The 14,613-nt window shown below is 39.9% G+C and overlaps 1 protein-coding gene across 1 annotated transcript; it reads left to right on the top strand.

Annotated features, from left to right (window-relative positions):
- The first annotated feature begins 188 nt into the window (after nt 1-188).
- LOC121623241 (alanine--glyoxylate aminotransferase 2, mitochondrial-like) lies at nt 189-13,382 on the top strand. Its single transcript, XM_041960457.1, has 14 exons — nt 189-285; nt 2,985-3,073; nt 3,330-3,520; nt 3,810-3,933; nt 4,039-4,133; nt 4,621-4,714; nt 4,966-5,059; nt 8,636-8,736; nt 8,929-9,021; nt 9,742-9,874; nt 10,873-10,961; nt 11,076-11,225; nt 12,162-12,260; nt 13,281-13,382. The coding sequence occupies exons 1-14, from the start codon at nt 189-191 to the stop codon at nt 13,380-13,382; spliced, it is 1,551 nt and encodes a 516-aa protein (XP_041816391.1).
- The last annotated feature ends 1,231 nt before the right edge of the window (nt 13,383-14,613 follow it).

Here is a 14,613-nt window from a genome sequence, read left to right as displayed (position 1 = left end):
ATATGTGGCCTGTGCACGTGCACACGCGTCCTGTGACGTCACAGCGGGGCAGTGTGGGTCGTTGATTGCGGTCCACCCTCTCCCCCCAAAACTTTTTCAATGTAGGAAGAAAAGCTTGAGGTAAGTCCGCTGGTGACTGTGAAACGGTGAAAGTAACGGAATAGCTGTGAGCCCTCTGCCTGCTCAACATGTTCAGAGCTGTGTCCCGTCTCAGTGGCCGCGCTGCCGGATTAACAGGACAGCCCTGCTGCCGACCTGCTGTGTCCAAACTCCACATGGCAAGTGGTGAGTTACCATGGAGACGAACAAAATCAGAACAGCTAGCTTACCGTGTACAGCCTGAACGTGAGGTGCATTGAAGTTAGCTAACAGATAACCTCTATGTTTGTTGTCGTAGAAACGGAACAGTTTATCAGCTTTAAACGATAACGTTACTTCTGAAACGGCGCTGTCGTCACGTCATGTGACAGATTTTAATTTTAGCCGAAATGAAAGTGATTACGCTAAATGCACAACGCAAGTTTTAGTTAAACGAAAATTACCTTATATTCAGTTTGCATTTAATAGGCAGTATGGGCCTACATCTCGCTAAAGTAATGCACAGTCCTACATTAAAACCTACATTAAATTTATAACCAGTGGTGGAAGAAGTAACGTTACCCTTGAATAAAGTAAAAGCAGCAGTACTCTTTTAAAAAATACTGTTATGAGAAAAAGTTATGCATAACTAGAGGTACAAAAGTATTTGTTAAACCGCAAAATCTAATTGAACTATTATAGTAGTTTATTTCTTATATTATTGAAATATTTGGAGGTTTTAAGTAGAGCTACAATATGCAAAAGCAAGAAGGGGGAGTGTGACAAAAAGCACTTTGAAAAAATAATTTATTGAAAACAACAAGTAAACTGACATAGGCTGTTTATCAGCTGATCAAAAGTTTAAGACCACAGGCTGTAAAAGCCAAAATCTGCTCAAAATTCTCATTTTCTGGCAGGCAGGTAAGAAGCTTTCTCTTCTTGAACGTGGTCGGATCGTTGAGCTGCATAAGCATGGCCTCTCGCAGCGTGCCGTTGCTGCTGAGTTTGGACACAGTAAGACAGTCATTCTAAATGTTTTGAAAGAGCCTGAGCATTATGGAACAAAAAGTCAAGTGGTAGACCCAAAAAAATTACACCTGCGCTGAGACGGAGGATCCGATTGGCTGTCCATCAAGACACAGCCCAGTCCTCCACCCAAATTAAGGCCCTTACTGGTGCCGACTGCAGCGCAATAACCATCAGACGGCAAGAAAAGGGGGAAAGGGAAAAGGGTTTCAAAAACAAATAAACGAATTCAAAGACCTTGTCTCCTTCAACGCCACAAAGCTGCCCATTTAGACTTTGCCAGGATGTTTGCATCAAACATGGGACACTGAAATGTGGAAAAAAGTTTTATTCTCTGATGAGAAAAAATTTAACCTTGATGCCCAGATGGCTTCCAACGTTACTGGCATGACAAGGAGATCCCACCTGAGATGTTTTCTACCCGGCACAGTGGAGGGGGGTCCATCATGATCTGGGGTGCTTTTTCATTCAGTGGAACACTGGCGCTTCATGTGGTGCAGGGTCGTCAAACGGTGGCTGGGTCCGTGCAGATGTTGCAGCGGGCATCCCTCATGACTGAGGGCCCTTGTCTGTGTGGTAACAGCTGGGTTAACGCTGCAGTTCACAATGCTCGCTTGACGAAGGACTTCTTCTGGGAGAATTACATCACTCTTTTGGACCATCCTGCATGTTCCCCTGATTTAAATCCCAAAGAGAACATTTGGGGATGGATGGCAAGGGAAGTTTATAAAAATCAGTCAGTTCCAGACAGTGGATGCCCTTCGTGAAGCCATCTTCAACACTTGGAGCAATGTTCCCAAAAGCTTCCTGGAAACACTCGCATCAAGCATGCCCAAACGAATTTTTGAAGTGATTGACAAGAACGGTGGAGCTACTCATTACTGAGTCCTACTGAGAAATTTTTTTGTTCTGGTTTGGAGAGTTTTTTGTAATTTTTTTTTAGCAATGGTCTTAAACTTTTGATCAGCTGATAAACAGCCTATTTCAGTTTACTTGTTGTTTTCAAAAAATGATTTTTTCAAAGTGCTTTTTGTCACACTCCCCCTTCTTGCTTTTGCATATTGTAACTCTACTTAAAACCTCATTAAGATCCAAATGTGCAAAAGGTAAATTCTAGCTATTTTTCAACTGGTCTTAAGATTTTGATCAGGTCTGTATATATAACGTTCAGTTTTTGCAAAACAGTTCTAAAGAGGTTTTGATTCAACTGTATGCATTTGTGGTACTTTTCAACTATACTGTGTCATACTGACAGGAGTTTCTTTTATTTTGTCCGCCCCATTTATATCAGTGAGTGTAGGCTAAATAACAGACGCACGTCTCTGTATATCACAATACAGTTCAACACCTGTCAATTTAATCAAAAACCGAATGTTATAGTTTTGCTTTGATCAGTAAAGTGGATAGTTGCCAAACAAAGTACTGCTTCTTCTACATCACGTTTCACAATCAAGAGAAAGCAGGCACCATCCTGTGTTACACAATGTCAGGTCCAGTGTCAACTTAACATAGTCAATACACACGGATGTCAGCCAGGTGTCAATCTGATAACATACTTGCAGAAAAATTCTGAATGTTATGAAAAAAATAAAAGCACCAACACACACATACACACATTAGCGATATATATATATATATATCGCTAATGTGTGTCTTTCTGTAGATAACAAAGGCGTAGAAAGGTAGGTGAGAGTTGTAAGACCCCTGGATAATATGTAACTGACAACTTGTTTCACAACTGATTCCCAGATGTCACTGAAATGTCATAGTAGAGCTTTGATCAGCCTCATCCGAGTAACAGAGTTAACTCATTGAGTTCCTCAAACAATAACTGTCTCTTCTGCCTTGCAGTCTGAATTTAAATCTTAAATATTTCACAGGTGCATCATGTCAGAAATCAGCCATTGTTCATGCTTCCACAGACATCCCAGAGATGCCCCGATGCTCTTTCAAACCACAGGAATACAAGGTAAAAACAATATCTCCAATCTTGGACAGTCTTGTATTCTGAATTAAATCAGCATTGAACAAAAAAATGTTATATCAGACTAATACTTCATTCTGGTAGATTAATTGTCAGTGTTTTTTTGAAGTGGCGTTTCATAGACACACACAGACTTCAGTTGAAGTGATGAATGCAGACAGATGAGCTCTCTGGAAGGCTCCTTCCTAAGAAAAAAAGATGATTCCATACTGTAACTCCTGCCCTGTGTGTCTTTGTCCAGGGTATGTCCAAAGAGAGGATGATGGAGATCCGCGGGCAGAATTGCAACCCAATGATCATGAAGGTTACCTACTATAAGAAACCGGTGTTCATCCACCAGGGATATATGCAGTGGCTATGGGATGTGGACGGGAGGAGATATCTGGATCTATTTGCTGGTGTGGCGACTGTCAGTGTGGGCCACTGCCACCCGTAAGGTCCTTGTTTTCCCAAGTTGCCCCCGATGCTGTGCATCGGCGTGTGAATGTGTTATTGCTCGTAATGAGTAGGTGCCCTAGCTACCACTTGTGAATGGCTGAATGCAGGTTCGTGTTGTAAAGTGCTTTGAGTGGTCAGCAAACTAGAAAAGCACTATATATGTCCATTTACCATTAACCAGTCTGCTGTGTCACACGTTGACGTTTTATTCTGATATACAGTTCATAATAAGAATCATTCATTCAGTTTTTGCCCTCCTTACATCTGACATCTGTGTGTACAGGAAAATAACAGCAGTCGCAGAGCAGCAGTTGAAGAGACTGTGGCATACTACAAACATCTACGTCTATCCTCCTCTCCATGAGTATTGTGAGAAATTAGCCTCCTACTTACCAGATCCTCTAAAGGTATCTTGGTGGCTTGGCCTTTCATATTGATCAGGTGATTACAGGAGCCTGGGTAAATATGTAGGCTAAATTAAAATGTCTGCTGGTCTGTGTTTCCCTTTCCAGGTGATATATCTGACCAACAGCGGCTCAGAAGCCAATGACCTGGCTATGATAATGGCTCGACTTCACACAGGCAACTTTGACATCATCACTTTGAGGTAGAAGGGTTTTTTTAAGAACCGTGAATAGGGAGAGACATCCTTATGTGCTTCATAATTACATAAAAATTAAAATACAAAAATATTTTTGGTATTGATCAAATAGTAATGTAGCATCATGACTTTTTTTATTAGGCTAAAGACTAAAATTCATTACCCATGTTTACATTTATAATTTTTCCCTAGCCTGGTGATAGATTTTTTTAATTGGTTTTGCAGTAGTTTGTCCTTTTTCACCAATAATTCAAGTTGCTATTAGGACAAAAATTTACAGATAGGAGAAGCATACATTTTGTGTAAACAACAGATGACAGGGTTTATGATTCTGGCTCCTACTCAGGAATATTTAAAAATATTCTGTGTGAATGTGTGTGATTATACTCTTATGGTCATTCAGCATGTCACACATTGTCTAGCATGATAGCTTGATTGTTAATAAATGTTCCCAAAAGTCTAAATGTCTAAAATGTTTCTGATTGATTTTCAGAGGGTCATACCATGGCGGTAGCCAACAAACCATGGGTCTTACTTCCAACGCAGCATATAAATACCCCATTGCCAGTGGTTTAGGCTGCACACATGTATGTATGCATTAATGTATTAGCATGTCTTTAGAAAAGCATACAATTGATAATGCATGTTGTAATTTCTATTTTAATAAGGGTGAATCTATAAAATTGTGATAGAAATGGACAGCTGCATTTAACATCTCACAGAGGACAAAAGGGAAGCTGTGTTGTGCTAAGAATGTGATTTCTTTGTGCTGCATTACTTATAAGTGACTGTTGCTGTCAGGTTGATCCAGCTGACTTGGTTTCTGTCCAATAAACAGACCATGTGTCCCGATGTGTTCAGAGGCCTTTGGGGAGGAAGCCACTGCAGGGACTCTCCTGTGCAGACCATCAGGGAATGTAGCTGTGCCCAAGGTACACAAACACACGCACCCATGGCTGAGCACTGTCAAACTGCTCTAGTAAACCGCAAAACAAGATTGTTATCAGTGAGATAAGCACTGCAATTTGTTTTTCAGTAGTACAACAAAACATTAACCATACATTCATTTACTGCTTGTTTTCATGCACAGTGATATCGTAAAAATGGCTTGTGCTGGTGGAGTTTGTGTGTGTGTGTGTGTGTGTGTTTTCATTTTGTTTGCTTTAGGGCATTCAATCGTTCGCAACTGGACCTCGTCAGTTTGTCTTAGAAGACGTTTCGCCTCTCATCCGAGCAGGCTTCATCAGTTCATGCGCGCCAGACTAGATAGGACAGCTCTAGTCCAATGCAATGGTGTTAGGTTCAAGTATTTATCCCCTGAGTGAGGCCAACCCCCAAAACCAAGGATGGTATCACTCTATTGTGAGGCAAACGATCCCCCATTAAGGCGGGGTAGGGTGCAACGATCCACCATTAAGGCGGAGTAGGGTGCAACCCTTGGGTGTCAACGACAGTCGTCTGCCATTTCATTGGACTAGAGCTGTCCTATCTAGTCTGGTGCGCATGAACTGATGAAGCCTGCTCGGATGAGAGGCGAAACGTCTTCTAAGACAAACTGACGAGGTCCAGGTGCGAACGATTGAATGCCCTAAAGCTTACAATGACCTGGATGAATGAGAATATTCACAGGCATGTTTCATTTTGTTTCTTTAGTTAGTTAGTACACAGTGCAAAACATGAATAAAACAGAATGTGATCATTTTCTAATCCTTTTTGACGTGTACTCAATTAAAAACAATACAAAGACAACATTTTTAATGTTTGACCTCATCAGCTTCATTGATTATTTTAAATATCTGCTTATTCTGAATTTGATGGCAGCAGCAGCACGTTTCATACAATTTGGGACAGGAGCACCAAAAGACTGGGAAAGTTGTGGAACGCTCCAAAAACACCTGTTTGGAACATTCCACAGGTGAACAGGTTAATTGGTAACAGGTGATAGTATCATGATTGGGCATGAAAGGGGTGTCCGCGAAAGGCTCAGTCATTCACAATCAAGGATGGGGCGAGGTTCACCACTTTGTGAACACATGATTGTGTCACAATAGATTATATTGTAAAGGATATTACCACATGGGCTCTGGAACACTTTGTAAAACTGTTGACAGTAAACACAGTTTGTTTGCACATAATTGCATTCAATTTTTATTTATGTTTTACACAACGTCCCAACTTTTTTGGAATCAGGGTTGCATATCTTCTATTTTCAGGCAGCACAACATCCACATAAAGTGCTGCCTTTTGTTCGGGGGAATGTAGACTTTCTGTCTATATCCAGGGTGAAAAGACATTTTTAAGTGTTCGCCTAATTTAATATTTCTGAACTGTGACAGCTTAAAGGGATTTGTATTATAATTAATTTATGTAAAGTAGCAATTTACAAATTGTATCTGTCTTTAAAATCTGCCTATAAGGCATGGAGGAATAACAGGTCCCTTGTTACCCTGAAAATGAGACAAACAAGGTAGTTACTGGCCTGAATAAAGGTCAAAGTCTCCTACTGTTGATCATTTACCTCTTTTGACCTTTTACCATGTTCAGGAGTTTTAGCTATGTAGTGTGCCTGCATCTCAGGTCTGTCTGGAAGTGTTCAGTACAGTAAATTTGCATATCTATATGATTGTTTACACAAAACAAACAAGCTCTATGCTGCAATATTGTAGCAATATCTGTCAGTAACAACCCTGCTGCTGAGCGTTAAATATAGTTGTTATAGTGGTGGGCAATTTGGACACCATGTCAGGAAGGTGGGGACTTAAGGGAGACTATGAGGGGAACTAGGGGTGAATTTAAGGGTTGAACCCAGGTGCAGACACAACGGGAAGCATGGATTAACAACACGCAACACAACGAGACAAGACTAGGACAACACAAGGAACTCACTAACACACAGGGCAAGACTATGGATAATACAATAAAAGGAAAACTCAATCAGGACATGAACACAGACAAACCAAGGGACAGGCTAGATTGTAATTAATAAATTTATTGAGACAACGAAAACCTACAACTAAGGAAACTAATTAACACACTCAATAAACGCAACGGGGCATGGATGGAACAGGGACAGCACAAGAACTAACTAACTTAGAACAAGACTACTAAAGACACCAAGACTAGCAACAGGAGGTAACATAGAACATGACAAAACTAACACTATGGCTACAAAACTAGAAAACCAAAAACGCTCCTTAAGGAGGAAAACACAAAAGGCTATGAAACGGACTGACCAACTGAAGAACTTGGTAAGAGAAACTAACAACTCAAAATGCACTCCTAGCAAATTGAGGAACAAGAATCTGAATAACAAAAGTAAAAACAGAAAATCGCTCTTAAACGAGGAGAATAAATCGGCTAAACTATAACTTAAGACAAGAACACAGAAACTAGATTATAATGTAACAAACAAATAACACTATGAAAAGAACATGGCAGGGAACGATAACTAACGAGGGAAACGCAGACAACAATAAGGACGCGGACTCTACATACGACAAGACATGAACAAAGACAAGAACACGGCGATAAACAAACCAGAACTGTGGCAAGTAAAGACAAAGTCGAAACAAGGAACAACTCAAACCTGAACAGAAACGCGGACAGGAACAAAGGAAACGCAACATGAAACACTTACATGAAACAAGACAACACTCTTGGAACTAAGGAACTAGGGTAGAACTATGACTATGGTGAAGATGGGTGGCAGCAAGGTTACACAGACAATGACCCGACAAGGACAAAGGGAAGACACGGACTTAAATACACTAGGGGCAAACACTAATGACGCACAGGTGGGAACGATCAGACAATCACACGGGAGGGAAAACACAGGAAGTAAAGTAACAAAAGATACATAACATGAACCTTCAAAATAAAACAGGAGGTAACCAAAACCAGGCAAAGACAAGACACAATGGGGAACTTAACAAAATACGAACAAGACAGGGCAAGGGTACAGACTAAGACAATACAGAACTCTAACATAAAACATGGCATGACTATGAGGACATTAGGAATACACAGTAGAACAGAGAAACGAACCTGAACAAAGAAGACACTACAATGAACACTTACAAGGAACAAGGCGAAAGATCAACAAGAGAAAAACTAAACTAAACCGCCGTGCATGGCACGGGTCATGACACACCAGTAGTATCCAACAGTTATCACAGTCCTATCCCAGTCTACAAAATACAGTGTAATTACAAAAACACTCAAAATCAAATGGAAAGAGACAAATTTCTCAAAAAACAAACTGAGACTTATTTGGTAAGCTTTAACTTATCATTCATTAACTGTGAGCAGTGTTGTAATATGAGACGTTTCTTCTCACCATACTATTTTATGGAAAGATGATAACGTAGAACAAGAACAGAGCTTTTTTGTAAATGTTTTTTTGCATTATCAAAAATAATATATAATAATATATGATTTCCCATTTGTTTACACATGCTAATCTCTGCATTAGTGTGATGAAAAGGACTTCTTTTTGTTTGATCCCACAGGTCATTGCATGGCAAATGAACAATACATTGGACAGCTCAAAGAGACATTTGCTACAAGTGTTCCAAGTCGAATTGCTGCTTTCTTTGGAGAACCAATTCAGGTACAGCATTCTGTTGTGGACTATCAGAAGAAATGTAGTCTTCGAGTCAACATGTTGTAAATGCTTTTGCATGTCTGTTGCTTTGCCAAATTGAATATTAACATTATGGATTGTATGTCATAAATGTGCAGTGATATTAACAAGTGCTTGTGTTAATTCAGATGGGACTGTGAATATGTTTTGTTTGTACAGGGAGTCGGAGGAGCTGTGCAGTACCCTAAAAACTACCTCAAGGAGGCTTACAAACTTGTAAGGGAGAGAGGAGGGGTCTGCATTGCTGATGAGGTTAGACACACATTTTATATTTTTAAAATGTTTTTATGGATGGATTGTACGTAACAGTGCACTGATTAACAGATCCACTGTTTAAAAGAGTATACCTGTTTTTCCAGTTCTGAATGTGGATGTGAAATATGGAGAATATAGTGAATTAATGTAGTTATAATGTAAAAAATATGGATATGATGATGCAATAATTTCTTGTTAAATTATTGAATTTAGATCAGTATTATAGTAATTATTGGGTTGGAGGCATTTTAAACCTGCATTAAATGTACTGTCAACAACCATAAAGTTGATACAGTGAACAAGTCAGTGGTAATAGTTCCCTATGTTCACCAGCTGGTCCCTAAAGTTGTCTGTCTGCTGTTTGGTGCTAAGCCTGTACTGTCTTCACTACAAACAGTTAAACCAAGGTTGATGTGATTTAAAGGAAAAAAAAAACTTAGGTAAGGCAGCCTCTGTGCACTTGTCACTATGAGTGACTCCTTTCACATTACACATACTCATTTGACCCCTTGTTAACTCAAAGATCATGCTACTTCTCATGGGACAACAAGTCAATAAATGAGTTGGGCTGGCTTATTACTGACCTGGACATTAGATCCGTAATAGGAGTACTTATCTATCTAAGATAATGGACTGCCATAATGTCTTTTAGTATGTTTCTATCTCTCATCTCTGAATACAAACGTGAATAAACCTTATCAATTTTGCACCTGACAGGTCCAGACTGGATTTGGGCGAACAGGAAGCCACTTCTGGGGTTTCCAAGGTCATGACGTCATTCCTGATATAGTAACAATGGCGAAAGGTATTGGTAATGGATTCCCAATGGGAGCTGTCGTTACAACACCAGGTGAGGAAATACTGTGAGATGTAAAAACCTTGTTTAAAAATCTGCATGTATACTCATTAAAAATTAAATACAGTTATAGAGCATGAGTAGCTGTAGTGGCTTTATGAATAATTATTAACTGTAGCAGCTTCATATTTAATAAACATATTGTGTTTAAACTATTTAAAGCAATTCTTGATGCAAAGCAGACCAGAAATCATGCTACAATTCCCAAACTCTTACTGACTAGTTGTTGGCAATTTCTCACCACCTCAGATATGTACATTTTATACATTTACTTGTACCTGAGTAATTATGTGGTTGATCACGTCAGTTAAACATATGAGAGGCAAATTACAGCACCCTGATGAAGACAGAGAGGACACATCAGTTGAGTTTATGAATAGTCATAAGAAGGCTTCACTGACACAGCAGTACAATACCTTGGCAATACTGACCTGATAAAATGAGATAATGCTGGATGGGCTCCCTTGAACCTCACCCCTGCTGCTGGTTCCTATGGCTGCTGGAGCTGACCTGATGTGGTCATCACCCTTATGCCTTGGAACAAGTGCATCTATTCCTGGCACTGGATATGGGATCACGTGTTGTCCCTTGTGTTATTTGTTAAGATAGTTGCCACAGCTCTCCTTAATAGTCAAACTTTTATGCACCCACCAACATCCTTGCTGTTTTCTATTTTGCTGTCATTCTGAAATCCCACTTGTCTTTTTTGTTTTTTTGAATCCCCACTAGGTGGTGTCTAGTCTTCCTGGGGTTCACACAAAAACAGCAGTAATAAAAATACACCAATTTAAAATCACACAGTATTAATTGGGCAAGAAAATGCAATATAAGTCAAGTATAAAGATCAGAAAACATTTCCATAAAGGGACCAACAGGAGACACTTTGATATTTCCACAAATCATTTGTATTGCATGTTGTCTGTGGAAATCCGTTTTTGGCGTGGAGCAGCGGTGAGGGGAGGTGTAACCTTGTTTATTCTTGTGTTTTCCAGAAATTGCGGCCTCGATTGCCAAGGGGGTGCACTTCAACACTTTTGGAGGGAATCCTTTGGCTTGTACCATTGCTTCATCTGTGCTTGATGTAAGAGTTAATCTTCAAAATTTTCTGTGCATTATTATAGTGAGCAGAAAACTAAAAACTAAACTAACCACAGAATTATAATTCAAACATGACTAATGTATTTTTAATTAACAGACTATCACAGAGGACGGCTTGCAGCAAAACAGTCTTGATGTGGGCACCTATATGATGACAGAACTGGCAAAACTCAGAGACAAGTATGAGATCATCGGTGATGTCCGTGGAAAAGGCCTGCAGATCGGTGTGGAAATGGTCAAAGACAAGGTATTGAGTTTGTAACAGAAGTGACACTCAGCTCTCCTCACATGCTTGGACAACGTGTGTGTGTGTGTGTGTGTGTGTGGGTGTGTGTGTGTGTGTGTGTGTGTGTGTGTGTGTGTGTGTGTGTGTGCTGTGCCCCCCGGGGGCAGGGTACAACAGTGCCCCAGTTAACCATTACCATGAGCAGCAGTGGCCATCTGTAACCCTGAAGAGAGCAATCTCAGCAGCGCATGTACTGACTTGATGTTCTGACATGTTTTTTTAATCTGTTGATTGATATTGTATTTGAAAAGAGCCGGCTAAGGGACGAGCCAGTACATTCACTTCTGATAAAGTAATTTAACACTTAGAGTCAATACAAATTTACAAAAACGATTTCCAAATATACAGCAAACACACAACAACTGCAATAAAAAGAAGGAATCACTGTAAAATGTAGTCATACACCAAGACTGATCAAAAGGAGTCTCAATAACATTAAAAAGAAATATGAACATGTCCACAGCCCGTAGGCGTCCCACACAAAGAAAGGGGAAGTTATCTTGGCTTCCTGGGTGTTGTCTTTCTTTTTATTCCTTTGCCCATCCATTCCTTCGTATACAACATGTTATAAAACACCATTCGCGATATACTGTCCCATTTTCTATTTCAAAAATACCACTCTGTATACAGTTCAAATTAGTAACTGAATGACCATGAGCAGGAATTCCTGTCACTCATTTTTTAACAGCTGTAATTAGCCTCGAAATTGTAAATGCACCTGACTGATAGTGGAAATCATATACACAAGTTAACCAGGCCAATATTCAGATGTGTAGTCTCTCAACCCAATTCGCAAACTCAAAGAGTTATTGGACTGCAGTTGGATAGTGTTCATAATATTACTTACTTTAATTACTGCAGTGATTATAACACATCTCTCTTCTCTGTCATCCACAGACCAGCAGGGACCTGCTGGCTCCCGAGGCAATGAGTGAGATTTTCGAGGACATAAAGGACATGGGAGTCCTGATAGGGAAAGGAGGCATCTATGGACAGGTAAGCACTAAAGCTCTGTCCCTCTGTCAATTTATTTTTTGCTGAGTAAGCATGTGGTATAGACTCAGCTGGCACCTACATCACAAAGCTTGTTGTTTTGTCAAAAACAACTAGTTAAACAAATGACACATAGTAGAGCTGGACCAAATAGTTTGAAGATTCATTCATAACATTCATGCTGGAATTATAAATCAAGAGTCAATAACTCATATGATTGTGATGTTTATTGCAACTTTAGCTCCTGCAGCCTTACCTTCAAAACACAGCTCCGCTTGCTCACCAGAACAGCTCCAGTCTGCAAGGCTTTCCCCTTTGCCTGTTTGTTTACAGTAGCCTTCAGTGTTGATAGGCTGTTACTCGTGGCGTGTAATCAGGTAGTGCTGTGGGTGGGACATTGAGCAAGACTGTAGAGTGGTGACTACACACGGAGAGGGGCACCGTATCAGAACTACAGTATACTGTATGTGTTTATGTTGATGAGACTGATACTTAAAATTCAGTAAAGAAAGTTGATTTCATTAAAAAAAGAGACTAACTCATTTAATCGAATGAATCACTTTACTCAGATTGAGGATTTTGTTCAAGGATTTATTTTTTTAGGGTGATGACATCATAAAATTTGTCAACAGACTTTTCCTCACCACAGCTACACCACTGCAATTACAGCACAATTTCATTATGATATATGGACTATTTCTAAATTGCAGTACCTCTTGCAACTGAGTGCATTTCACAGAAGGGACACGAGCCCCAACTTTCACACCAAAGCCACCAAAGTCATGCCAAACCAAGAACCGAGATCTGAATTCAGAAACAATCAATCAATCTTAAAAAGTGGTTGTTTGTCGAATGAACATAACTTTTTCTGCTGCTTAGCATATGTTCCAGAAATGTCTGGCACACCTTCTCTGCTGTCAGTATGTGACAGAATAAAGCACCTGACCTTGTTACACATTTTCCTGGAGATCTCTGGCACATCATAATCTCCCATCTTGTCATCTGTTTATCTCACCACTTCAGACCTTCCGCATCAAACCTCCCTTGTGCATCACGAAAGAAGACGCAGATTTCTTCCTGGCAGTTTTTGACAAGTCCATCCACAACTACATGAAAAGAAGATGAAAGTCAGTTAATGTTCACCTGGATTTCTCAAGCAGCAAGCATTTCTCAAGTCATTGTATAGCAATTCTAACCATGTTTAAATATGTTTTCATTTAGAAGACCTACTACACCTAGCATACCTGAACAAGTAAATAATCCAATACAGTGCCTTTCTAACAACTGACTTAAGGTTGATTTTGTTCTTTTTGGATCACCTGAATTATGCTTGGATGTAACACTGTGATTATTTTATGCTTTTCAATTTGTGAACAAATGCTGCATTGCTGATTATAGACGTGAATGTAATAATAATGGCTCTGTGAACTTGAGGAACCGCCATTTGCAATATTATACATTGGTCACAGTGCCCCCTGCTGATCTGCCTATTTGTGGTTTTTGGTGATCTTTGTAATCCTGTCATCCTTTAATCTTCCACTAAGATTATTCATTTCTCTTGCTTCTGGATCTAAAGCAGATCAATTTCATAGCGCCTAGCTTTGCAGTGGCCTAATGGCGTAATGGGTTCTTGTCTGTCGACACTGTGCAGGGATGAGCTAACCAATGTTCAGTTCTTCAGTAGCTTCCCACTGAAGGGCTACCAGTTAAAGCTGTAATTACTCATGTTATGATCATCAAGTTTCTTTGACACCACTTGATTTTACTTTACTTACTTTTGAAAAACTGACCACTTGAAGAGCTTTATTTTCAATCTGTGCTTATTCAGCTAAGAGAGTACTTCCTAACTGCTGCAGATGCTGCTACACAGTGAGGATCACATGATTTGAATACAAGAGAGGTGACTCCCCAAAACAAATGCTGCATGAGACACTGAAATGTTCTAGATGCAATGCGTAACCCAAAGAGCTCATAACTGACCTCAAATATACCAAATAGGGTGCAAAATTCTGGTTTTGCATTATCTGTCTCTCTGCATTATCTGTCTCTATCTGTTTTTGCCACATTTCCCATCTGCTCTCTGCCTTTGCCATAAACTCCATTGTTTCAGGTCCTTCCAGCTCCCTCCTGCCCTGCAGTAACTCCTGTGTTCCTGCCATTCACATCACCTGTCCTCCGCTCACCCAGCTGTACACCTGTTCCCACTTCCTCATTAGCCTTGCAGTGTATATATTTGCCCATTCCCAATCACTCTCAGATTAATCAAATTATTTAATGTGCTACTGAGTAATCCCGCCTTTGAATCTTGGCCCGTTTGCCTGCTTCCTAGCTGGGTAATTTTGCCTATTCTTCTAAG

This window comes from Chelmon rostratus, chromosome 19 (genome assembly GCF_017976325.1).
Source record: "Chelmon rostratus isolate fCheRos1 chromosome 19, fCheRos1.pri, whole genome shotgun sequence".
In the NCBI taxonomy this organism is placed as follows: domain Eukaryota; kingdom Metazoa; phylum Chordata; class Actinopteri; order Chaetodontiformes; family Chaetodontidae; genus Chelmon; species Chelmon rostratus.
The sequence above is the reverse complement of the archived record's forward strand: the minus strand, read 5'-3'. Positions and strand labels throughout refer to the sequence as shown.